This window comes from Loxodonta africana, chromosome 26, assembly GCF_030014295.1.
Source record: "Loxodonta africana isolate mLoxAfr1 chromosome 26, mLoxAfr1.hap2, whole genome shotgun sequence".
Lineage (NCBI taxonomy): Eukaryota > Metazoa > Chordata > Mammalia > Proboscidea > Elephantidae > Loxodonta > Loxodonta africana.
Genome location: NC_087367.1, coordinates 34,141,201 through 34,168,070, shown reverse-complemented (window position 1 = coordinate 34,168,070; position 26,870 = coordinate 34,141,201). Strand labels below are relative to the sequence as shown.

Genomic DNA, 26,870 nt, shown 5'->3' with positions numbered 1-26,870 from the left:
TTACCAGGCTTTGGTATCAGGGTTATGGTGGTTTCATAGTATGAGGTCGGGAGTATTCCTTCCTTTCCTATGCTCTAAAATACCTTTAGTAGTACTGGTATCAACTCTTCTGTCCAAGTTTGGTAGAATTCTCCAGTGAAGCTGTCCAGGCCAGGACTTTTTTTTGTCGGGAGGTTTTTTTTTTTTTCCACCTCAGCAATCTCTTCTTTTGTTATGGGTTTATTTAGTTTTTCTACCTCGGTTTGTGTCAGTTTAGGTAGGTAGTGTGTGTTTATAGAAATGTGTCCATGTCCTCTAGGTTTTCAGATTTGTTGGAGTATAATTTTTCATGGTATTTTGTTATGATCTTTTTAATTTCAATTGAGTCTGTTGTGATATTGCCCATCTCGTTTCTTATTTGGGTTATTTGCTTCCTCTCCTGTTTTTCTTTTATCGGTTTGGCCAATGGTTTATTGATTTTTTTATCTTTTCAAAGAACCAACTTTTGGTTTTGTTGACTCAAGTGTTTTTCTATTTTCTATTTCATTTATTTCTGCTCTGATCTTCATTATTTCCTTTCTTCTGGTGACTGAGGGCTTCTTTCACTACAATTTCTGTTTGTTCGAGTTGCAGGGTTAATGTTTTGATTTTGACCCTTTCTTTTTTTGGATGTGTCATTTATTGCTGTAAATTAACATCCAAGCACTGTTTTTGCTGTGTCTCAAAGGTTCTGGTAAAATGTGTTTGCATTCTCCTTTGATGCTATAAATTTCTTTATTCCATCCTTGATTTCTTCTGTAACCCAGTAGTTTTTGAGCAAGGTTTTGTTTCCATGTATTTGATTTTTTTTCCTTGGTGTTTCTGTTATTGATTTCTTGTTTTATGGCTTTTTGGTCAGAAAAGATGCTTCGTAATATTTCAGTGTTTTGGATTCTGTTGACGCTTGCTTTGTGGCCTAAAATGTGATCTGTTCTGGAGAATATTCCATGTGTGTTTAAAAAGAATGTATAGTTGGCTGCTGTTGGGTGGAATGTTCTGTATATCTGTGAGGTCAAATTAATTGATTGTAGTATTTAGATCTTCTGTGTCTTTATTGAGTTTCTTTCTAGATGCTTTGTCCTTCTCCAAAAGCGATGTGTTGAAGTCTCCTACTATTATTGTGGAGCTGTCTATTTCACTTTTCAATGCTGTTAGAGTTTGTTTTATGTGTTTTGTAGCCCTGTCAGTGGGTACATATATATTTATTATGGTTATGTCCTCCTGGTGTATTGACCCTTTAATCATTATATATAGTGTCCTTCCTTATCCTTTTTGGTGGATTTTGCTTTAAAGTCTTTTTTGTCAGTAATTAATATTGCCACTCTTGCTCATTTTTGGATGATGTTATTTGATATATTTTTTCATTTCTTTGAGTTTTCATTTGTTTGTGTCTTGTAGGCAGTATATAGGCAGATCATGTTTTTTTAATCCATTGTGTCACTCTTTGTCTCTTTATTGGTAAATTTAACCTATTTACATCCAGCATAATTATTGATAGGTATGAGTTTACTGCTGTCATTTTGATATATATATATTTTTTTTTTTTCCTGTGTGGTGTTGACAGTTTCTTTGTTTCACTTAATTTTCTCTGCTGACTCGTTTTTCTCTATGTATTTTCTTTTCATCTTTTTCATTATTGTTGATTTTGTGTTTGCTCAGTCTTTATGTTTTTATTTTGATGGGTAGATGTGTTATCTTCCTTTGTGTTTATCTTAAAATTTACTTTATTTTTCTACGTTTAAACCAATCTTTTATTTCTTGATATCACCTTAACTTCCTCTCCATGTGGAAGTTCTATGACTACACTAGTTATTCCCACTTTTTAAATTTACTTTTTATTAGGCTTACTTTTTTGTTTGTTTGTTTGGATGAAGGTTTACAGAATAAACTAGTTTCTCGTTAAACAGTACATATTTTGTTTTATGATACTGGTTAACAACCCCACAACATGTCAACACTCTCCCTTTTCAACCTTGGATTCCCTATTACCAGCTTTCCTGTCCCCTCCTGCCTTCTAGTCCTTGCCCCAGGGCTGGTGTGCCCCTTTAGTCTTATTTTGTTTTACGGGCCTATCCAATCTTTGGCTAAAGGGTGAACCTCAGAAGAGACTTCATTACTGAGCTGAAAGAGTGTCTGGATGCCATACCTTCAGGATTTCTTCAGTCTCTGTCAGGCCAGCAATTCTGGTCTTTTCTTTTTGAGTTAGAATTTTGTTCTACATTTTTCTCCAGCTCTGTCCAGGACTGTCTGTTGTGATCTTTGTCAGAGCAGTCAGTGGTGGTAGCTGGGCACCATCTAGTTGTACTGGACTCAGTCTGGCGGAGGCTGTGGTGGATGTGGTCCATTACTCCTTTGGGCTAATCTTTCCCTTCTATCTTTAGTTTTCTTCATTCTTCCTTGCTCCCAAAGGGGTGATACCAGCGGAGTATCCTTGATGGCCACTCACAGGCTTTTAAGACCCCAGACGCTACTTACCAAAGTAGAATGTAGAACATTTGTTTTTTATAAACTATGTTATGCCATTTGAGCTAGATGTTTCCCAAGACCGTGGTCCCCGCATCCCTCAGCCCAGCAATTTGGTCCCTCAGGGAGTTGGATGTGTCTGTGGAGCTTCCATGACCTTGCCTTGTACAAATTATGCTGGCTTCCCCAGTATTTTGTACTGTCTTACCCTTCACTAAAATCTTCACAGTTGTCTTTGTATAGTATTGTTTCATCCACAAATAGGGATAGTTTTATTTCTTCCTTACCGATTTGGATACCCTTCATTTTTTTTCTTTCCTTAGTGCTTTAGCTAGGAGTTCCAGCACAGTGTTAGATAGGAGTGATGATAAAGGGTATCCTTATATTGTTCCCGTTCTCAAGGTGAAAGTTTTCAGCTTCTCTCCATTGAGAATGATCTTGGCTGTTGATTTTGTATAGATGCCTATGTTATCTTATGTTGAGGAATTTCCTTTCTATCTCTAATTGAGAGTTTTTATCAGGAATGGGTGCTGGACTTTATCAGATGCCTTTTCAGCATTTATTGAGATGATCATGTGACTCTTTTGTTTTATTTATGTGGTAGATTATGATGATTGATTTTATAATGTCAAATCATCCTTGCAAACCTAGTATGAATCCTATTTGGTCATGGTGTTTTTTTTTTTTTTTTTTTTTTTTTATGATGCTGGATGCCATTTGCTAGAATTTTGTTGAGAATTTTTGCATCTATAAAAGAATTTTTTTTTATATTTGTGAGAGATATTGGTCTATAATTTTCTTTTTTTATGGTATCTTTGGTTTTGGTATTAAGGTTATGCTGGCTTCATAGACTTAATTCAGAGGTATCCCTTCCCTTTCTGTGTTTTGAAACAATTTGAGTAGCACTGGTGCAAGCTGTTCTCTAGTGAAGCCATCTGGGCCAGGACTTTTTTGTTGGAAATGAATATATATACATACATATATACATATATATATATATATGTATATATGTATGTGTATATATATAGTTTTTTATATATACATATGTGTGTATATATATAAGAAAACTTTTAGTTTTTCCATTTCTTGTTACAGATCTGTTAGATTTTCTACCTCAGTTTGTGTTAGTATAGGTAGGTAGTATGTTTCTAGAAATTGTCTGTTTCCTCTAGATTTTCAGATTTGTATGAGTACAGTTTTTCATAGTACTATCCAAAGGGTTGGCAGTTCGAATCCACCAGGCGCTCCTTGGGAACTCTATGGGGCAGTTCTACTCTGTCCTGTAGAGTCACTATGAGTCGGAATCGACTCGATGGCACTGGGTTGTTTTTCTGTTATGATTCTTTCTGTTTCAGTTGGGTGTGTTGTAATGTCCCCCATTTCATTTCTTATATGGGTTGTTTGCACCCCCCTCCCCCATTTTTCTTTTGTCAGTTTGGTTAATGTTTTGCCAGTCCTTTCAAAGAGCCAACTTTTGGTTTTGTTGATTCTTTTTATTATTTTTCTATTCTCTATTTCATTTGGAAACCCTGGTGGCCTGGTGGTTAAGTGCTACAGCTGCTAACCAAAGGGTCAGCAGTTCAAATCCTCCAGGCACTCCTTGGAAACTCTATGGGGCAGTTCTTCTCTGTCCTATAGGGTCACTATGAGTCGGAATCAACTCGACCGCACTGGGTTTTTGGTAATTCATTTATTTCTGCTCTGATCTTTATTATTTCCTTTCTTTTGGTGGCAGTGGGCTTCTCTTTTTGTTTTCTTCCTGTTTGTTCGAGTTGTAGGGCTAACATTTTGATTTTGTCCCTTTCGTTTTTGATGTGTGCACCTCTTGCTATAAATTGACCTCTGAGCTCTGTCTTAGCTGTGTCTCATAGGTTTTGGTATGATGTGTTTTCATTCTCATTTGATTCTAGAAATTTTTTTATTCCATCTTTGATTTGTTTTATTACATAGTAGTTTTGAAGTAAGGTGTTATTCATTTTTTATGTATTTGATTTTTTACTTGCTTTTCCTGTTATTTCTGCTTTTATGGTGTTGTGATCAGAGAAGATGCTTTGTATTACCTCATTGTTTTGGATTTTGTTGAAGGCTACTTTATGGCCTAAGATGTGGTCTATTCTGGGGAATGTTTCATGGGCACTGGAAAAAAAATGTATACTTGGCTGCTGTTGTGTGGGGTGTTCTGTATATGTCTGTGATTACAGCATTTAGATATTCTGTGTCTTTATTGAGTTTCTTTCTAGATGCTCTGTCCTCTGAAAGTGGTTTGTTGAAGTCTTCTACTATTATTGTGGAACTGTCAGTTTCTCTTTTCATTGTTGTTAGAGTTTGTTTTATGTATTTTGGAGCCCTGTTCTTGGGTGTATATTTATTACAATTATGTTGTCATGATGGACCATCCCTTTAATCATTATATAATGTCCTTCCTTGTCTTTTATGGTGGATTTTGCCTTAAAGTCTATTTTATCGGAGATTAGTATTGCCACTTCTGCTCTTTTTTGGTTGCTGTTTGATATATTTTTTCCATCCTTTGATTTTTAATGTATTTATGTCTTTGTGTCTAAGGTGTGTCTCTTGTAGACAGCATAATGATGAGTTACGGGTTTTTTTGTCCATCCCTCACTATCTCTTTATAGGTGCATTTGTGCCATTTACATTCAATGTGATTACTGATAGTTGTCAGTTTATTGCTGTTATTTTGTAGTGTTTGTGGTGCTGACGTTTTCTTTGTTCCTCTTTCTCTCTTGTGGTGAGTTCCTTTTGTTTGTGAAATTTATTTTCATTTCTTTTGTTATGGTAGATTTTGTGTTCACTGAGACTATGTTTTTCTTTATTTTGATTAGTAAGTTTGTTAAGTTTCTTTGTGGTTATCTTTAATTTACCCTTATTTTCCTAAGTTTCAACCAGTCTTTTATTACTTGACTTCCTCTCCATTTGAAAGTTTTATGTTTATACTGCGTATTCCATGTTTTATTGTTCTAACATTGTTTTCATTTATACATTAATATCTCTAGTTCCCTGTGTTAAATCTTTTAGTTTAGTTTTATCCTTGAGGGTTCATTGCCTAGGTTGGTATTTAGCTGACACTGACCTGTGTCCTACATGCAGTTTGTTGTTAGATGTTGTTGGTTCTCTAACCAAAGAACTCCATTTAACAATTCTTGTAAGTGTGGTTTAGTTTTTACAAGTCCCCTTAATTTCTGTTTATTTGGAAATGTCCTAATTTCACCATCATATATGAGAGTTTTGTCAGATATATTATTCTTGTTTGGCAATTTTTTTCTTTCACGGTTTTATACATGTCCTCCCATTGCCTTCTTGCCTGTATAGTTTCTGCTGAGTAATCAGAGTTTAGTCTTATTACTTGTATGTGACTTTTCGTTTTTCTCAAGATGCTTTCAGGATTCTTTGCCTTTGGTTTTGGCAAATATGACTATGATATGTCTTGGTCAGCTTTTCATGATATTTGGGAAGTTTTCAATCAGCAGATATTCAGTGAGCCTCTTTGATTTCCATTTTCTCCCTTTGTTCTGGAGCTCCAATCACGTGCAAATATTTATTCTTCATTATATCCCACATAGTTCTTAGGTTTTCTTTGTTCTCCTTCATTTTTTCTCTGATTCTCCCTCAAACAAAATGGCATCCATGGATTTGTCTCCAATTTTGCTGATTCTGTTGCCTGTTGTTTCAAATTTGCTCCTAAAACCTTTTATTAAATTTTCCATCTCTAATTGTTATTTTTGTATGATTTGTAATTATTTATTTATTTTGATATTTTGTTCTTGTATTATTTTCTTGAATTTGTCTATTGCTTTGTGTTTTCCTCGATTTTGGCTGTGTTTTGGTTGGTTTTGTCTGTGTTTCCCATGATTTTGCCTTCATTTTCCTTGATCTCTTTCTTAACCTCTTGGAAAGCCCTGAATATTAGACTTTTTAATTTCTTTTAGTAGGTAGTTCCTGTGCCTTTTCTTCTGTTGGAAGGTTAACTGGTACTTTATTCTGGTTGCTTACTGGAGCCATTTTGTTCTGTTTTTTTTATATGTTTTGATATTGTTTGCTGTCTCTGAGACATTCAGGTATTGTTTTCTTTATTGACTGTAGGGTTTTTTTTTTTGTCTTGCTTTTTTTTTTGTTTGGTTGGTTATGTCTGGGTGAGCAGGCCGAGTATGCTTTGTTGCTTGTTCGTCCTGTTGTGTATGACTGGTCACTCGGCTATGGTGCAGCAGGGCAGGTCCACCAGGAAGGAAAGGAGCAGAGATGGGTTGTTTGTCTGCAGTGTGAACTGGGCTGGGGGCTGGAGAAAGGCCACTGCGGACTGTAGGGGGTGATCCCAAGCCAGCAGGGTAGGGCCTGGGGTCTAGGCCAGGTCTACTCAGGGCTGCAGCAGGCAGCAGAGGAATCCAGAGCCGGAGGGAAGGGGCCTGGGGTCTGGGTCAGATCCTCTGGGTACTGTAGCAGGAGGTGGGAGGTGTCTGAAACCAGTGGGCAGGGGCCTGGTATCCAGGCCTGGTCCCCTTGGGGCCACAGATGACAGGACAGAGGAGAGAGGTAGGAAGTGGCACGGAGGCAGGAGCAGAAGGGGCTAGATGGAGGAGAGTAATAGGGTGGGCTGGTAGTCTGGTTTGCAGCAGTTGGGGTTGCCGCTATGGGGCAGTTATAGCCACTGTTCACCAGAGGTGTGAGGTTATAGGGGCGTGCTGCTATGTTTACCAGTTGAGAGAGTTTGGGCTTCTTGAGTTGCAAACAGAAAATGTGGTCTTATTTAGTCCTGGGTGTGTCTGTGTTGTACCTCTCCTGTTGGGAATTCCGTAGATGTGCCTTTCTGCATACGGGGTTATTGGCTGTATTCCAAGATGGTAATGCTGAGTCATGCCACTTGGTCAGGAACTTCCACTCCATATCTATTCCTTCCTCATTTTTAATCAGTTTTTTCTTCTCAGTGACTTCCAATCTAATAATTGATCCCTTCATTTAAGGGTCAGGTTCTAGGATTTACGTCTATATCTGTTTTACTTGGTTTTTCAGGTCTTTGTTTCAGCGAGGTGGCTTAGCACGTCTGACTAGTTCACCGTCTTGGCTCGCCTAAATTTGTTTATGTATTACATGTTTGTTTCTCTAGTCCTGATTTCTTGTTTTGGTTTGATATTTCCAAGTGGGTGGGGCAAGGGAGGGTGGATGTACTACTGTGGTCACTAAGGCTAGCAGCACTGGGGCACTCATCACCTGTTTCCATGTGGGTGGAACAGCTGCTGGGAGTGTGAGTGAGCATGAGTCTATTTGCTGGTCATGCAGAGCAGCTGAGGGTAGGCTGGGCGGGTGTTGGCTGCCATCTTTTGTCAGTCCATTGGTGCTGGAGTAGGTGATGGTATTCGCCAAGTGGATGGTGGGATGGGTGTGGTAGGCAAGTGGGGGCTGGAAGGCATCACAGTCATGAGCACTGACCAGGTGGGAGGGTGGCGGGCAAGTACATACCTGTTCACTCAGTTGTTTGCTGGGTGAGTGGCCAGTGAGCATGTATGTGGTCATGCTGATGCCTCCACTTGCCGTTTCGGGGAGGTGGGAGTGGGTGGCATGCAGTTGAGTGTGCGAGAGTGCAGTTACTACTGCTGTTTGGGTTTGGGGGTGGCTGATGATGGTGGGCTAGGGGGGTGGGGAAAGGCTCATATCATGGTCTCCAGTTGGGCTGGGTGGCCAGGGTTGGGACCTTCTGCTGCTTCCCATCAGGAGGCCTGGGGAGGGGGAGTGCACCCCTTAGGCTAGCAGATGTGGTCACTTGGACACTTCCCTTCCTCTGCAGCCAGCAATTGGGACTTGCCCCTGACCAAGTGGGAGGGGTAGGGCCACTCATGGTCCATTCGGGTGGGGGCTGCGTACTGATACTCCTCATCCACCACCTCATGCACGTCACCCACCCAGAGGTCAGCGACCACCGCTTGTGAGTATAGCTGATTCTAGATCCTAGTTTCCTACCTGCTGTGTGGATGGCAGGATCCCTGGAATTTTTGCCCTCTTTTCTGTGTTTTCCTTCCTAAATTAGAGTCATGATCCACTCAGCTTGCTTTATGCTGGGTGTGTTCATACAGTTTCTCTGTCTCTTATGGGCATGCTGTTAAGGTACCTTCCTGTGGTCCTCGCCTGGGGTCACTGCTGACTTTGTCTCAAGATGGCCATATTGAGCTGGAAAGGCTGGCAGAGCCCTTTTGCTCCATTTCACTCCTCTTTTGGCTGCATTCATTGAATTTTTTCTTGCAGTCAGTGTTTGATTCAATTTTTTATCCTTCTTTTTTGATGTTCAGAGTTCCAGGATTGTTACCTGCACCTATTCACTCCATTTCTCGGATCTTTGCTGTAGAGGGATAGTATGATATGTCTGGTTAGTCTGCCATCTTGGCTCCTCCCCCACATTTTGGATTTTTGATAGTTCTCTCCCCTACCCCTACCACCACACACAGGAGCTGAAGAATGGTTCCTGTTATGTGAAATATTGTTTTTGAACAAAGCATTTATGAAGCAAAAAATGCTATAAAGGTGGCAGATGTTATACTATTAGCTAAATTTTCATATTTGGATTCAGGCAAATGTTACTGAGAAAATAACAACAAGATAACCAATGACTTGCTCAAGTCAAATTACCATCTTTTGTAACTTAAGAGAGAACTTTCAGGTATTCATATGTAGAAGCAGGCACCCATTAAAAAAAAAAAAAAACCTTGCTGTCAAGTCGATTCTGACTCATAGTAATCCTATAGGACAGAGTGGAACTGCCCCATAGGGTTTCCAAGGAGCAGCTGGTGGATTCAAACTGCTGATGCTTTGGTTAGCGTCCAAGCTCTTAACCAACCACTGTGCCACCAGGGCTCTAGAAATAGGCACAGTGAGGTAATTTGTCAGTTTGTACCAAAAGGAGTTATCCTTGTGCTAGCCCGTCAGTAGCTGTCTTTAGAAGTGTTAGAGAATTCTGAGGGTAATGTTTTGTCCGTGGCAGGTGTGTGTAGAATTGCGGCATAGTGATGAGATCATCACTGAATGAAGGTCTTGAAGCCTGGTGATAGGCACAGTCATATTTAGCCTTATGGCATATTTCTGTCTGTCATTGTGCTTTATTAGAACTAATCAGTGTGGACTGAGACAATTGATAGATTGTCTGGAATGTTTTTATCTTGAGTAAAATATTTTTACTTGACTCTTTAAGTTAGGCAACAGTTGTCTTTCAAAAGCACGCTGACATTCATCTATTGATGCTACCAGACCTCAGCCTATTTTAATTTGCTTTTAAAATTCTGTATCTATTCTTTTTTCTACTTCTTTATACATGTAGACTATTGTCATTTTAGTGTTTTTGTTTTTTTTTTTTCTATTTTGTGTGTGGGGCAATGTATAAACACCCACATACACATATGCTCACTTAAATACTGACACAGGGTAAATTAGCCACAAATTAACTCTGTTCATTTTTTTCACTGCTTATTTTTTTTTTTATATATAATAAGAGAACGAGTGGATATACTACCTATATCATTTTTTGCTGTCCTAATTTTGACTAATGGATAGATTGATAAAACCCAGGAATACTTCTTTTTTTTTTTTTTTGTCATAGTACGTATTCATGTTCATGTCTGAGTTATACCCAGTTTGATTTATCATAAAGCTAATTTTCTTGTTCCTGTATAGTTAGTTCCTGTTCATTTTTTCTGTTTTCTGCTATTGTAAATAATGCCGTGAGTACCCTTGTAGAGAAATTCTTATGTATGTCTATACTTTTTTCCTTAGGATAGATCCGTAATACTGATTTGTTGGTTATTGGGGTTTTTTTCCCTTTGTTTTCTTGCTTTTTTTTTTTTTTTGATAACTTGAACATCCATTGTCAGGAAAGAGTATTACATGAGTATTGACACCCTATTGGCTGTTTATATATGGAAGAGGAAAGAAAGGAAATTAGTACATACTGAGTGCTTACCATGTTTCTGCCACTTAACATGGATTATCTTTTGTAGTCCATACAATTTTTGAGGTGGATACTAAATATTCCTCATATTAAAATTGGTGACTATAAGGCCCAGAAAGGCTACACAACTTGAGTAGTCATACAGCTAGTAGGAACTGAAAGTAGGAATCAAAGTTAGATCTGCCTCATTTTTCTCTTCACGTCATGCTTTGAAGTCTGTGGGAAGATTTATGTAACAAAGCATTTCCTCATTATATTAATGTGCCTGTGGACTATACCTAACAAAGTTCTTTTTTTGAATTGAGGTATAATTTACATATGTTGAGATGCACAGATCTTAAGAGTTTTGATTATTATATGTTGTGCAATCACTGCCACCCAAAAGGAGATCTTGAACATTTTCATCACAGGAGAAAAGTTTTCTTGTGCCCCTTGCCAGTCAGTTGAACCACCACCCCTTCCCACCAGGCAAACGCTTTCTGATTTCTGTCGCCACAGATTACTTTGCTGTTTCTTAACTTTATATAAATGGGATCATACAATACATATTCTCTTTTAATGGTATTGTTCTTTGTGTAGATTTATGTTTGTTGTTGTGTTTGAGGGCGGAGGGGAAAGCTGGTATTGATGTGCAGTGGGGTAGGTTGCCAACCAAGTTAAAGTCCCGGAACAAGTGGCAACTGGGTGTTACTAGAAAGAAAGGAAGAAAGATAACTGATATCTTTTACATAAATTATAGCTCTGTAAAATGGGTATTTTCTCCATTTACTGTGGAGGGATCTGAGGCTCAGCAAGATGAACTAATTAGGCTGATATCTCATAGCTAACAAGTAGTAAAGCCAAGACTTGAAGTCTTGCCTTTTTGACCTAACACGTGTGTATGCCCCTTCCATACTCCAAGAATTTTAATTTTTTTCCCAAGGAGTAAGAAAGAAAATCCTAAACTGCCTACCATCCTCTGGTTAACTAATGTTTGGAGAAGCCAAGGGTCAGGGTTATGAGACCAGCAAGCAGAAAAAGTACTACAGAGAGCTTCAAGTGGAGCAAGGAATTAGCCAAGCAGGGGAGGCGGGAAATTGCTTCATTCCTGGCAGGAAGCCCTCCTGGAAGTTTTTGTAACTCGACCTGAGGAATCCTATTCCTTCCTGCCTTGTGGACCTCCTGAATTCAAAGGACCAGTGCTTATGCTTTAGGCTAAGATTTTGGTGAGCCTTGGCCAAGTACTTCAAGGTCAGTGTTAAGGGAGAAGATTGTTATACTTTTCTCTTTGTAGAGATTCTTCAGCATTTCCATTGGAATTGGTATTCTACCAAGTAAGAGGCCTTCGACTTTCTTCAGGGGCCACTGTTGGTTCCCCAGGGTTATTTTCCGTTTTTTCTACCCTTTTTTTTTTTTTTTTTTAAGCATAGTCTGTGGTGGAGATGAGAAATAGTTTACCATAGAGAACAAAACAGAAGCTCCATATCACCTAATTGAAGCTGTAGACAAAAGATTTATAGTCCATTTTCTGTAATAAGTGGTGTGGTATTCGTTTGGATTGGATATGAGGAGCCATGGAGCTGTTTATACTGATTTAAATAAAATCCCTTTAACCATTCAGGCTTTAAAAATATATTTAGATTTTTATATGGTACACAAATGAATACAAAATGAAGTAAATTCTAAATATTTTTTCATCTCATAGAAAAATTAGGAATAGAAATGTTTACCAGATTTCCTCAGCTTCGATGCAGTAAAAGAAAACTCAAAGGACTACTTATCGCCACATTAAAAAAAAGTAACAGAGTATTTATAACAAGCAAGAAAGATAAAAAGCTAAGAGTATCTTTATTATATAAAGAATTACCATCTGCTACAGGAATGAAATGAACAGAAGAGAATTTGGAAACAGACTCAAGGAGATATAAGGATACAGTACATGATAAGAATGGCATTTTAAATTTGTGTGATAAAAATAGAATATTCAGTATGTATTGGAATAGTTGGCCAAGCATTTGGAACCAAAAGTTAAACCTTTACCTCACACCTTAAACCAAAAGAAATTCAGATGGATAAAATATTTAAATTGACATGTCTTGAGAGGTAGGAGTATGTTGTAGGATGGAGCACAGGTTCTAGACTTGGACAGCCTGGGCTTGCATCCCTTCTCTGCCAATTAGTAGTTGTATGACCTGGAGCAAATTACTTAACCATTTTGTACCTCAGTTTATAAAATGGGAAAGATAATAGAACCTGCCTCACAAGATTGTTGTTGTGAGGGTTAAATGAGTTAATGTATGTAAAGGGCTTGGAACAGTGGTTGGCACATATAAGTGCTATTTAAAAGTAGTTACTATTATCATCATCATCATATTGAAAAAGTGAAACTGTAGATCACTGAAAGAAAACATAGTAAATATTTGTATAAGCTTGGGGATGGAAGAAACATTTTTAACAATGACACAAAAGCCATGCTCCTTAAAGGAGAAGACTGAGAAATTTTATATTTAAAACTGTTGAGCCAGTGGTAAGGGCTTAGCATCCATTTCTGACAGAGTAAGGAAGTTAAGTGTCAATGATATTTTTTATAGTTTTGTAGTGCTTTACAGTTTCCAAAGCGCTTAGATCTATGTTGATTCCTTTAAGATAACAATTCTCTGATGTAGACAGGAAACCTGTCCTCATTATTGCCACTTACCTACTTTTAGTCACATTTATTACTGACTTATTTCATATAGCAAGGTTTATCCATGTTGTAGCATGTATCAGGACTTCATTTCTTTTTATGGTTGAGTAATTTATGAGTCAGAATCGACTCGACAGCCCTGGGCTGGACTGGGAATATTCCATTGTACGTATATACCGTATTTTGTTCATCCATTCATAGGTTGATGAGCATTTAGGTTTTTCTACCTTTTGACTATTGTGAATAGTGCTGCGATGAACACTGGTATACAAGTATCTGTTTACGTTCCTGCTTTCAGTTCTTTTGAGTATACACCTAGCATCGGAATTGCTGGGTCATGTGGTAATTCTATGTTAAACTTTTTGAGGAACTGCCAAACTGATTTCCATAGTAGCTATACCATTTTATAATTCCACCAGCAATGGATAAGGATTCCAGTTTTTCCAAATCCTCACCAATACTTGCTGTTTTCCGTTTTTGTTTGTTTTATCGTAGCCATCCTAGTGAGGGTGAGGTGATATCTCACTGTGGTTTTAATTTGCATTTCCTAATGATGTTGATCATCTTTTTATGCACTCGTTGGCCGTTCATATATCTTCTTTGTTGAAATGTCTGTTCAAGTCTTTTGCCTATTTTTTGATTGGGTTGTTTGTAGAAATCCTAACTTGCAGGATTTCTTTATAAATCTTGGATATTAAACCCTTATCTAATATATGGTACTCAAATATTTTCTTCCAGCTTGTAGGTTGTCTTTTTACCTTGATGCACAAAAGTTTTAAATTCGATGAAGACCGATTTATCTATTTTGTCTTTGTTGCTTGTGCCTTTGGTGTCATATCTGAGAATCCATTGTCAAAACTAGGTCCGAAAGCATTACTCCCAAATCTTGAAAAAGAAGAACCAAGTGGTAAGACTCTCACTTCCCAATTTTACTATAAAGCTACGGTAACCAAGCAGTCTGGCCTGGTATAATGATAGATATATAGACCAGTGACATAGAATCAAGAGTCCAGAAATAAACCCACATATCGATATGTCAATTCATTTTCAACAAGGGTGCTAAATCCACTCAGTGGGAAAAGAATAGTCTGTTTAATAAATGGTATTGGGACAACTGGATTTTTATATGCAAAAGAATGAAACTGGACCCACATCTCACACCGTCTATGAAAGCTAGCTCAAAATAGATCAATGACCTAACTATAAGAACTGAAACCATGGAATTCTTAGAGAAAAACACATGGTTTTACAAGTTAAATAGTAGTAAAAGACTAATAATAAAATATGCAATTTTCTGCTATACCCCTTCCTATCCCTCAAGATCCTTCTCCCCAAACAGGAGAAACTCTTTAGTATTTCTTCTGCCATTTGCACATTTCTATATTTCATAATAATAGGCTTGTACTGCTATTTTTTAATAACCAAATTTCAACATTATCGGCTGACTTTCCATTGAAGTAAATGAGGACTTAGCTCCCTTATACCAGTACTTCTGCTGCTTTCTTATCTTAGTGATATATATTTATATTAAAATTTTTAGTTAAATGAATATTCCCTGTTAACATTATTGTGCTTAGGCAAGTAGTATCAAATGGGTATTATAGAATACTATAATTATGTTTCAATTTTGCTTTTTGTTTCTCCTTCTGTTAATAATTGCCTTAAATTTTCTTTTTTTCCCCTCTCTTGGATATAAGCCTCTGGTCTATAATCGTGATCTCTGCTGCCCACCTCATTCTGGCTTTAGCTCTGGATATAGTCATTAACCCCTGTTGTTGTTGTTAGGTACTGTCAAGCCGATTTTCGACTTATAATGACTACATATGTTACAAAGTAGAACTACTCCATAGGGTTTTCTTAAATATAATCTTTACAGGAGCAGATTACCAGGTCTTTCTCCTGCAGAGCTGCTGGCTGGATTTGAACTGCCAATATCTCAGCTAGCAGCCAAACACTTAACCGTTGCACCACCAGGGCTCCTTTACTAACCCTTGTAATTGCCAAATCTAGTGGAATCTTCCAGTTCTAATTCTAGTTAACTTTTGCAGGTGTATACTCCTTGTTCCTTTCTCCTCCTTTGGCTCCCATGACACCACTTTCTCCCACCTATCTGGCCATGCCTTTTTTAGTCTCCTTGGTGGATTGGTCCCTCTTCATCTGCCCTCCTCTTAAATGTTGTGTTCCTTAAGATTCTATCCTCACCCTTATTCTTACCCAACATACTCTCTTTAGGCAATATCTGCCACGACCATAAATGACTTATGTATCTGTTTCTCCAGTATAGAGCTGTCGTCTGAGCTTCATGACTGGCCATTGAACATGCAGATGGAGAGATGAAGCACACATTTGTTATTGCCTCCTGTCCTGTTTAAGGTCTCACAGATCTGTGTATGTAGTGGGTGGTGGCCTTTGGGATCTGTCCTACCTACTTTTCTCTTTGCCCCCCTTCTACTTCCCCAACACACAGATACTTCATCACCCCACCTTTCTACAGTTCCCTTCACATATCCCCAAACAAACCTATGCACTTCACCGATGTTTTCCCTTTGAAACTACCAGCACTGCAGCTCTCCATTTTTGTTGGCGAGAAGACCAAAAGCTTTCTCTTACCGTTTGCCTCCTCAGTGAGGCCAAAGTGAGGGGATGGCATGTTGAGCCAACTGTGAGATCTCAGAAGAAACAAAGATTTTACTAATTAGAAAAAAAAAAAAATAAATACCTGTTGCCATAGAGTCAATTCCGACTCATAGTGACCCCCATAGGACAGAGTAGAACTGCCCCAGTAGGGTTTCCAAGGAGCAGCCGATGGATTCAAACTGCTGACCTTTTGGTTAGCAATCGTAACTCTTAACCACTGCGCCACCAGGACTCCTTTACTAAGTTAGTATGTTTCATTTGTACATATTAGTAGCTATTTTAATACACCATCCCTTTCAAAACATCTTAATTCTGAAAACATTCACAGAATGATCACTTGAAACAAGTAGTGCACATACGTACTACTTGTTTTGCATTTTTACTTTCAGGTTTAAAACCACATATGGGATGATAATGTAAATTTTGATACTTTCAGATTTAAAATTACACATGTGGGATTGTAATGTGAATTTATAGGTAGGGATAATGTACTTTGTCCAAACAAAAAAGAAAAAGCAAAATTGAACGTTCTCCTGTCCACTTTTATCACTGTCTATAATTAGAACTATGACTCTGAGCTCACATTCCTAAAAGTGTTAGTGTTCCAACAGCACCACCACCAGTTGTCATTGAGTCAACTCCTACTCATGGTGACCCCAAGTGTGTCAGGGTAGAGCTGTGCTCCGTGGAGTTTTCAATGGCTGATTTTTTTGGAAGTAAATTGCTAGGCCTTTCTTCTGAGGTGCCTCCTGGGGGGCCTCACACCTCGAATCTTTCTGCTAGCAACCAAGCATGTTAAGCACTTCCATCACCCAGGGACTTCTAATGTTCCAGAGGAGTCGTAGTTTCTTGGCTGCATCTCACACATAGATCTGAATATTCTCTGAGGAGACAGAGCAAGGCGTCACACTGGTTGCGTTTTTCTTAGCAGCATTTTCTAAAAGATGTGTATTAATTTCAGGGTTTCTTTCAGGCACGCATATCTATTAAGTGCTGTGTGCCAGGCACTGTGGTAGACACTCACGATACAAGATGATGAAATGTGATCTCCCTGAACCAGAGTAGGGGTAAAGATGTGGGCAGTCTGTCTCCTGGAACCTTGCTACTTGTGATCTGCAGACCAACAACATTGTCATTACCTGGGAACTTGTTAGAAACATAGAATCTCACTCTAGGATGGACCAGAGTCTCCATCCAAGATCCTATGTTTCTAACAAGCTCCCAGGTGATACCAGTGCTGTTGAACCACGCTGAGTAGCAAGATCTTAGCGTACTCTCCTTGAGCTGGTTTTTTAGGTGGATCCAGATGTCTTTGCTTTCCTCCCATCAAAGTAGTAGAAGATTGAGGATAGACTTTCTCTGCATCCTTGAGATACACATGTATGTACACATGTATGTACCCTGCATGCCTAATGCAAATGCATTAGCAGTTTATCCTTCAATAATTAGGAAGGTCCAGGACCTTTTTAAGTAGTTAGAATATTATTGCAGTAGTGTGGATAGAAAGTAATGAGGCCTAAATTAAGGTAGGTGAAGCTGGATTTAGGACTCACTAGGAATGTTGAATCAAGAAATCGATCAGACACGGCAGAAATAGGAGAGAAGAGAACTGAGGTTGACGCTCAGGGTCCTGGCTCAGGGAACTGTGTAGGTGAGTTCACCTAGAGACTGCAGGAGGAAAACAGGCCTGGGATCTGTGTCTCACTCCTGCATAGATTGAGTGTAGGATGCTAGCGGGACGTGCCCTGTGGATATGCATAGCCTGGAAGTGCAGGGAGGAGTCTGCGGAGCTGCAGACTCTATTCTTGGTGATATATTTCAAGCTACAGGTGTGAATGAAATTGTTCAGAGAGAGTGCTTAAAGTGCGGAGAGATGAACGCTGAGTATGGGGCCCTGTGAAAGAAGAGCCCTCCACAGAGCTGGGAAAGGGGCATCCAGAGAGGCCGTAGGCTTGCAGACCTAGAGGGGGGTTCAGGATGGCTTGGCTTGCATTTTACTTTAATAAAAAAATTAAGGGTGATGATCTTCTAATAGGTGATGATCTCACAAAATGTTCCATTGTGATCATTGACATAAATGGTGTTGGTAGCTTTTTGGTTTCGTTGTTTGTTTCTAGCTTACCAACTTGCTTGTGTGCATTTTTAAGGTCCTTAAAATTCTGGTCAGGGCAGTGATTGATGGCGTCACTGATCGGAGTGGAGGTGTTGCTACAGACCTGAAAGGAAAGCTGCAAGAGTTATTTGGCAGAGTAACTTCAAGAGTAACAAATGATGGTGAAATCTGGAGGCTGTATGCCCAAGTGTATGGAAATGGGCAGAGTGAGAAGCCTGATGAAAACGAAAAGGTAGGTACACCTGTCCTCTTGGGCGCTTTGCCTTTTGTTTGAGCACATGTGCAAGAGAGGTGCTTTTTGGATGGGTAGAGGGAGAGTCTGATAATTTGGAAGGATGGGATTAATGTGCCCAATTTTTCACTTTGTTTCAGAGTCTTTCGCATAAATATTTTGAATTGCAGACAGTTTAAGACTTGTAAACATTCTTTTTTTCTTTCATGAATTTTTCTTTAAGAATTGATTTCTGTTTCCTGCAAAAGGGTCTTTTTTAACCTGCTGCCCCTACTGGGTCTGCAACAAACAACTGGCCCTTGTTTTTCACACTACACCCCTCTCTGCAGGTCATTGCTTAAGACTAAGGCAGATTAGGTAGAAGGACAGAAAGAGTGTTTAGATTTGAGATGGGGACTATGAAAGGGAAAGAGAAAAAGGAAGTAGATAAAGATATTGGAGAACTTTTAAAGTTTAAACGTATAGTGCTTTACAGAAGTTGTTCTGCCCCCTTCTTGCCAGTGCAATACTCAAGTTATGCCTTTAGCCTCTTAGAACACAAAGCAGCCCCCAGAGTTTCCAAGGTTGGAATAATTATTCTGTGTTTCTTTGCAGAACATCCACAACAAATCATATGTACTCCTTGCATGAGTTTGGAATTAGCCACAGTACAGATAATCTGTGGGATTCTTAGCTGTCCTGTCCTCCCTCAGTCCACCCAGCTGGCTTCTACCTTGTCAGCCCAGAGAACACAAAGACTGGCACGCACACATGCTTCCTCTTTGTCTCTCATTCCTTCTTGAATTATGCACTGTCTTGCATATATGGAATTAAGGGTACTTAAATCCTCTGATCTGTAATTTTTCCCTAAAGAATCCACAAAGATGGGTTGTGAAATAGATTATTTTAAACTTCTGTGAACTTTCCACCCCATCAGCAATTACATAAAAAAAAAAAACATAGTTTTCAGCAAATTCATGTTTTGTTCCTTTAAACTGGTCTCTTAAGCTGATGGCAACAAATGCTGAGAAAATCTGTCCACTTCTTATACATTTCCAAATCTGGGCTTTACATTTTTCTGTTTAGAGAGCAGTGTCTCTATCCAGATACATCTGTTTGATTTCTTTTAATTGCTCATTGCTATTGTATGTGCATCTATGCCCCTTCTTTGATGAGAATAACAGTGTGCTATATTATACAGGTGTAGGTTTGGTGGCATAGTGGTTAAGTGCTACGGCTGCTAACCAAAGGGTCGGCAGTTCATATCCGCCAGGCGCTCCTTGGAAACTATGGGGCAGTTCTACTCTGTCCTATAGGGTCGCTATGAGTCGGAATCGACTTGACAGCACTGGGTTTGGCGTTTTTGGGTTTTTCAAATTGGAACTAGTTCCATATGACTTCCAGGAAATATGGAAGTTTGAAATGTGAATACAAGTTTTGTTCTGAATGCTGTTCTTTCTCTTTCCTCAGGCATTCCAGTATCTTTCTAAGGCATACAAGTGTGACACACAATCCAGTGGTTGGGAGAAAGATATGACATCATTTAAGGAAGTGGTTCAGCTAGCCTTAGGACTTGCACGTGGTATTTGATATAATATTTGATAACATAGCTTATTTTAATGTATTTTTTACTAACGAGAAATAGTATTAGTCAAAAGTAAAATTCTATTATTAATAATTTTAGATTATTTTAATATATTGAAACTGTATTTACTTTATTGGACATTTACAGACCAACTGCTATGTAGAAGGCACTTTGGAGCAGCAAGAAGAAACAGGATAGAAGCTTAAATACTGTTTGAATAAGTGATGAGGATTAGAAACTTTTTTTAGAGATGTGAAATATTTTTACAACTAAATTTTCATACAGAATCTGTTTGCACTGATTATATAATATTAAGGAAATCAATTAACTATTCCCTGATTTATGTTTTTTTTTTTTTTTTAATTATAAATGAGGAGCCCTGGTGGGGCAATGGTTAAGCATTTGGCTGCTAACCAAAAGGTTAGCAGTTCAAACCCACCGGCAGCTCCTTGGAAACCCTATGGGGCACGTCTACTCTGTCCTGTAGGGTCGCTATGAGTCAGAATTGACTTGATGGTAATGGTCTTAGTTTTTATAAGTGAAAATATTTATTCTTAAAAATACATAGATCTCTGAAGTACATTGCAATATACAAAGAGCAATGGCATATACAAAATAAATGTAAAATGTAATCTAATCCCTATCTTTGAGAAATTTAAAGAGTGATTTTTGTGGGGAAGATTATAGGTGTAACCTTACATATAAGGCGACATACCTGTTGGGTAAATATATCCCAGATAAAGACGGCTTTTAATTGTTTTCATTAATGAAAAATATACTGCTTAGATTTAATAATGTACTTTTATATTTATATTTAAATATGAGCGTATAATGCCTTGAGAACGCAGTTCTAATAAAATAACGAAGCCACAGTATTAAGAACTGAACCTAGGACTGTGAACAAGGACTGTGAACCTGTCTTGAAGTCCTCCTCCTACTTCTCTGCCTACCTTCTTCCTGTAACTAAATTACCGTGACAAGGGCAGAGCTTTGGAATCAGGAGACCTAAGCTCCAGGACCAGCTCTGCCAGGAAACTTGGGACGAATTACTGAGCCTTAGCTTTTCTTATTGATAAAACGGGGATAGCACTTACATATGGTTGTTCTGAAGAATAAATGAAAACATATTTAAATAGTTAACAGTATTTTGAGGAAACCCTGGTGGCGTAGTGATTAAGTGCTACGGCTGCTAACCGTAGCAGTTCAAATCCGCCAGGTGCTCCTTGGAAAGTCTATGGGGCAGTTCTACTCTGTCGTATAGGGTCACTATGAGTCAGAATCGACTCGGCACTGGGAACAGTATTTTGCACATAATTTAAATGTTAATCCCTTACTTTCCCAGCCTTACCCCATTCCTTCTGGGTTAGAGGATTTAGTTTGTATGATAAGGGACTCTAAAGTAAAAAGGAAAATCAAGAGCAAGGATACAATGTAGCTTGCCTATAAAGAACTCATAGAACATTCAAACCATTTAGCAATGGGCTTGGTAGTTAATAATTCTTCTTAGGGCCTTTAACTCTTTGGCTAAAAGAATATAAATATCCAATTTCCTGGGCCACTTAAACCTTGAAAGATAAAAGTATTGAAATCTGCATAGTTGAAATTCATTGTAGGCAAGTTTGAGGTAATTGCTAATCAGTGGAAAGATGATTTAGGTGCTGGCCTCATAGTGGGTGGGCTCAGACAGCTTTTGTGGATACGGTATTCTGTTTGGGGAAACCCAGAGCTATGGAGTATTATGTACATAATTAGCAGGGTGTTGTTTACTTTGAAGAATTTATCTTATCCGCTTCAATTTGCTAACCTTAAACATTTCTGTGAACAGCTAGCTCTATAACAGGCAAAGCCAAGAGATTTCCTGTAACCACAAAGTGCTGGTATTGAACCTATCAACTATGAACATGCAGGGTTAAATAGATACTCTAGGAAAAAAATCTTCATTTTTCATCTTGAAGTTGGTTTTAAACTATTGTCAGCACCATTTTTTCATCTGGGCAGTACTTGGAGAAAAACAGGTGTCTATTCTTTGAAGTTCTTCTTTGACCTTAATGAATTATGTGTTGGTGCTCCTACAACATTTCAAGCATATTTGAGTGGATGCTCAGCTTTAGTTTCTGGTGCTATTTTAGATTTATGAAGATAAATCTTAACCTTTTCTTAACTGCTTTTGTACACCAGCACTTAACCGAACAATGAGCTAGGTTTCTCTGTTATTCTCTTTTCTGTCTCTTTTACCCCACCCAGTTCTCAAAAGGAAATATAATGTTTTTTAGATCTCCACCTGATTTACTCCTTATTTGGTCGCTGTTGTTAAGAATAACTTAACCCTGGTGGTGTAGTGGTTAAGTGCTACGGCTGCTAACCAGATGGTCAGCAGTTCGAATCCGCCAGGCACTCCTTGGAAACTCTATGGGGCAGTTCTACTCTGTCCTATAGGGTCGCTATAAGTCAGAATCAACTCAACAGCACTGGGTTTGGTTGGTTTTTTATGTACTTACAGAAAGCTTGATAAGACATTACAGTTTCAGTGAGGTATTTGAGACTTTCTGTAACAATGCCGTCATTGTATGCTCATTAATATTGCCTAGAGGGTGTCAATTTGCAGTCTGCTATTTTATTTTTTGGGAAAGGATGGGGGAAAGCTAGTTAGTTCTTTGCCCTCCCAGGAACTTTGAAAATAATGGTTAGGCATTTTAACTACAGTCTGCATGGGGGAAGTACTGCTGTCTTAAATTTCCTTATTATTTGAAACAGTAGGTTGTTTCTCCACTCCCCTCTCCTCCCCTCCCTCCATCTCTCCCCCCTCCCACCTTCCCCCTTTCTCCCTGCTTCTTTCTCCGTCTCTGTCTATAGCTATCTCTAATGCCTTTTGGAAATAGCATTGAAGAGGGGAACTAATGGGGTCTGTTTTTGCTTTTCTTAGAATGAAAATAAAGGATTAAGAAAAGAATCACAGCTTTTTCTAATAATAGGTTGCTACATATTGTTGGTGGTGGTGTGTGCCGATTCTGACTCATAGTGAACCTATAGAACAGAGTAGGATTTCCGCATAGGGCTTCCTAGGCTGTAATCTTTATGGGAGCAGATGGAGAGGTGATTTCTCCCACCAGCAGCTGGTGGGTTCAAACCTCTGACCTTTCAGTTAGCCAAACCAAAAAAAAAAAAAAAAAACCCAAATCCATTGTTGCTGAGTTTATTCCAACTCATAGCGACCCTATAGGGCAGAGTAGAAATGCCTCATAGGTTTTCCAAGGAGCCGGGTGGTGGATTCGAACTGTCGACTTTTTGGTTAGCAGCTGTGCTCTTAACCACTGTACCACCAGGGCCCCTTTACTAAGCAGCTCAAATACCTCAGCCATGGCAGCTACAACTTTACGAAGTGAAACACAGTTTAATCCTCATACTCTCCAGGTTAACTCTGCCCTTGGAAACGGAGATTCATATTGCCAGTTACCAAGGATCTTTTCAACCCTTAGCTGAGAAATGTCAAAATCTAATTATTATTTGAAATAGAAATATCAACCTGGTTTCTTGCTGGCCATGGGGGACATTATTAATTAATGACAGAACTCCTCTTTGCCAGGCACAGGCAGCCTCTTCCTAATCAATTAGCGTTTGCATGCAAAAAGAAACCTCTGAGACCTGGGGTACTAAGTAGACTTTAATCCTTAGATTGTTTAGTGTAGATGTAAAATAGCGCCTGGTTGTTAGTTTGTTAGACTTTAGTGAACACAATTAAGGGGAACAAAAACAAATGAGTGAAGAAATGTCAGGCATTGTGTTTGTACAAACCTCTTTACTTATTCTTATAAAGCACTGGTGGCTGGGCATTCTACCAGGGGAGAGTGTGTCCCCTTCATAATTTCAAATCTTAGGAAAATGGACTCCCCAGAGTGCTGGAGGAGGAGCGACCCTGCCCTCCCGTTCGTCCTACTGGTGCCACTTATGGCTTATGACCCTGAGAGCCTGCTGTGGTCACAGTCCCTCCATGAAAGCCCATAGGTTGTTGGTATAAATCCTTCCAGAATGGTGATATAAACCCTGAATGTGAAACAGCACTGAGCTGTACATAATTGGCAAATCACTTCTTCAGGATGTTGTCATCAGCAGTTGGGTTACCTGTTAAGGACCCTGGGAATTGTGGGAGGCCACACTGAGACATGCTGCATCTGTTTTTGCCCTGTGTGGGCATCTTGTTTTCAATAAGATTTTGTCTCCTTGCTTAATTACATCAGGAACTTCATTGTCTACATCCATGTATAGGCCTGCATGTGTATGTGTGCGTGCATGTGTGGGAGTGTGTGTGTGTATTTAGAGTCTTTTCCTGACTATTTGTAACTCAGCAAAAATCACCTATTTCCCTCAAAAATTTACCCTTTTTAAGTAAATTATCTTTTTTAAAGGTATACATAATCATTCTCACTTTTCGAAAATAAAACTTTACATGTAGAAATAGTTCTGAAGTCTATTACTATAAAATCTTAATTTTTTTTTGTACCTACAAAATATCATTACCTATTTTTAATGGATGTTTTCCCCCATATTTATCTTCCAGTGGCTATAAAATGCAGTAAAAACAAAGCCAGTCCCCAAGAGGCTGTACAAGTGCTTTCTTCAATTCGACTCAATTTACGGGGCTTGTTATCTAAAGCAAAGGTGAGAGTGTAATGTGAATCAGTTAGAATTGTTACATAGAAAAAGGTCTTCAATATCAGCTTACTGTTTTTGATTCTTCTTCTAAATAGGTAGTAATTTTAAGCTCATGTTATATTTTAGAGAACAGCCCCCGGGTAGTTAGTTGTGCTGGTAAAGATATTCTTGGCCTAATGGCTTATTGTTGTTGTCGTTGTCCATTAGCCACTGTCAAGTTGGCTCCTGACCCATGTTGGCCCCAAGCACGGTGGGATCAGACCTTTGTGATACATAGAGTTTTCATTGGCTGACTTTCAGAAGCAGATAGGCAGGCCCTTCTTCTAGTTAGACCACTCACTGTCTTAGGCTAGGTTCTCTAGAGAAGCAAAACCAGTGAAGTGTATACATATATTTTATATATAGAGAGAGTTTGATCTCAAGGAAATGGCTCACGCGATTGTAGGGGATGGCAAGTCCCAAGTCCGTGGGTCAGGCTTCAGGCTGGAGGCTTCTCCTGACTCACGTAGTTGCAGGGGCTGACGAAACCAAAATTCACAGGTCAGATGGCAGGCTGTTGGCCCAAGTCCCCAGAACTGGAAGTCACATACTGACAAGCCAAATGCAAGATCCAGAGCAGAGCAAAAGCCAGGGAGCTTTGCCAGAAAGTCCCTGTTACAGATTGAATGGTGTCCTCCCCCAACCCCCCCCCCCCGAAAAAAATGTGTATCAACTTGGCTAGGCCATGATTCTCAGTATTGTGTGATTGTTCACTATTTTGTCATCTGATGTAATTTTTTGATGTGTTGTAAATCCTATCTCTATAATGTTAATGAGACAGGCAGTTATGTTAATGAGAGCAGTGCCAGGAGCAGAGCGAGAGAAGATTGATGACAAGGACCTTCTTCCAGAGCCGACAGGGAGAGAAAGCCTTCCCTTGGAGCTGGCACCCTGAATTTGGACTTCTAGCCTACTAGACTATGAGAGAATAAACATCTGTCTGTTAAAGCCACCCACTTTTAGTATTTCGGTTATAGCAGCATTAGATAACTAAGACAGTCCACATATATTGGATGCAGGTCACATCCCCAAGGAAACTTTCTCTCAACTGATTGGCTTACTCATAGCAGGTGTCACAGGGGAGGTGATTACATTATATCAGATCTTATCGTGGAGATGATTACATCATTATACAACTTCCAGACTACATCATAACTGCCTAACCACTGAGAATCAAGGCCCAGCCAAGTTGACACACAACCTTAGCTATTACAACCACCCTAAGTGTGGGTAACTTGGGAGCCTTAGAAATCAATGTTTGCAATTCAGGCCCTATTGCTTTTGCTAAATTAAATTGAAGCAATGCTCTACCTCTTTATTATCACTTTTCCTACAGTGTGGCATACGTGCGATTGGTAAAATCTTCTGATTTTGATATATGCTTATTTCAATGTGTTTTAAAAAAAGTATGGCCAAGTCTCCAAACCTAGAATTTCATGGATATTATTGTTTGTTCTCCATTTACAGTAGTGATAAAATGTTTTCTTTACAAATACTTTTATTTAAGTAAAAGCATTAAGAGGAAAATATTGAGTAGGTAACGTGTAGATTTGATGAAAAAGTGTTAAGATGGATGGATGACTCAGGTTTGACAACTAAACCATACCATCAGTTCCCAAATACCACCCTGCAGACAATGTGGGAGCTTTTTTGAGGACAGGATTCCTGGGTTCTTGCCTGCACAGATAGAGATTCAGGTCTGGGTAGAACCTGGGAAATCTGTGTGAAATTTCCTAGGCAATTCTAATGTGCAGTCAGGTTTGGACTAAACTTCTGGGTGCCAGGTTTACAAGGAATATAACTTGTAGCACAATTTTGTACTTTTCTAACCTTTACTTGCTTTTACTGTTTAATCTTGGGTTGCAAACTAATTTTGACTCACCTGGAGACCACTTCAGGCATTTGTAAAAACCTTACTAATTACTAGAGGGTACTTTTACTTTTTTTAATTAATTACTTGATCTTTTCACATCAGGGCATCATTTTTACCTCTTTAGATAGTTAACTCACTTTGCTGTCTTTGTCTGCATGCTAGAACCAGATTTTTACAGTCTACCCAGGAGAACTATATATCCTCCCCAGTTTGCCAGCACACCTCCAGAATTATCTTTTTCAGAAGGCTGTAAGATCTCTCTCCAAGAAAGTCAAAGCAGTATACTCCTTCTGTGACTTTCCTTCACAAATTGAAAGCTAAATTTCCTAATTTTGGTTAGATCACTAACCTATCAGTTATTTCTTTCATCAGGATATACTCCTCCAGTTCCTGTGATAACTATATTATCAGCCACAGCTCCTTGGAACTGCTCTTTTTTGCATATTATAATACTGTTAAAGTGGTTCCCCCCCCCCTTTTTTTTTTATTTGAGTCACATAACAAAAGCCTTTTTTACACAGACTGATTTTAAAGAAAATTTTGTTCCTATTGAGCATTTTAATCAATGTATATATGACCAAACCATTTTAAACCATTTTCTCGTCACTCAACAATACTGGATTCATATCACTTCTAAGATTACTGTGGTATTTTTAGTTTTTCTCCATTCTTTC

General features: G+C 38.8%; 1 protein-coding gene across 6 annotated transcripts in view; it reads left to right on the top strand.

Annotated features, from left to right (window-relative positions):
- TTC27 (tetratricopeptide repeat domain 27) overlaps positions 1-26,870 on the top strand; it is a 301,004-nt gene that overhangs the window by 269,219 nt on the left and 4,915 nt on the right. For all 6 annotated transcript variants that reach the window (XM_064277232.1, XM_064277231.1, XM_064277230.1 and 3 more), the window contains 3 exons: positions 17,873-18,070; positions 19,520-19,631; positions 24,190-24,290. In XM_064277232.1, the coding sequence (XP_064133302.1) occupies positions 17,873-18,070; positions 19,520-19,631; positions 24,190-24,290 (411 nt within the window). The remainder of the gene's footprint in view (positions 1-17,872; positions 18,071-19,519; positions 19,632-24,189; positions 24,291-26,870) is intronic.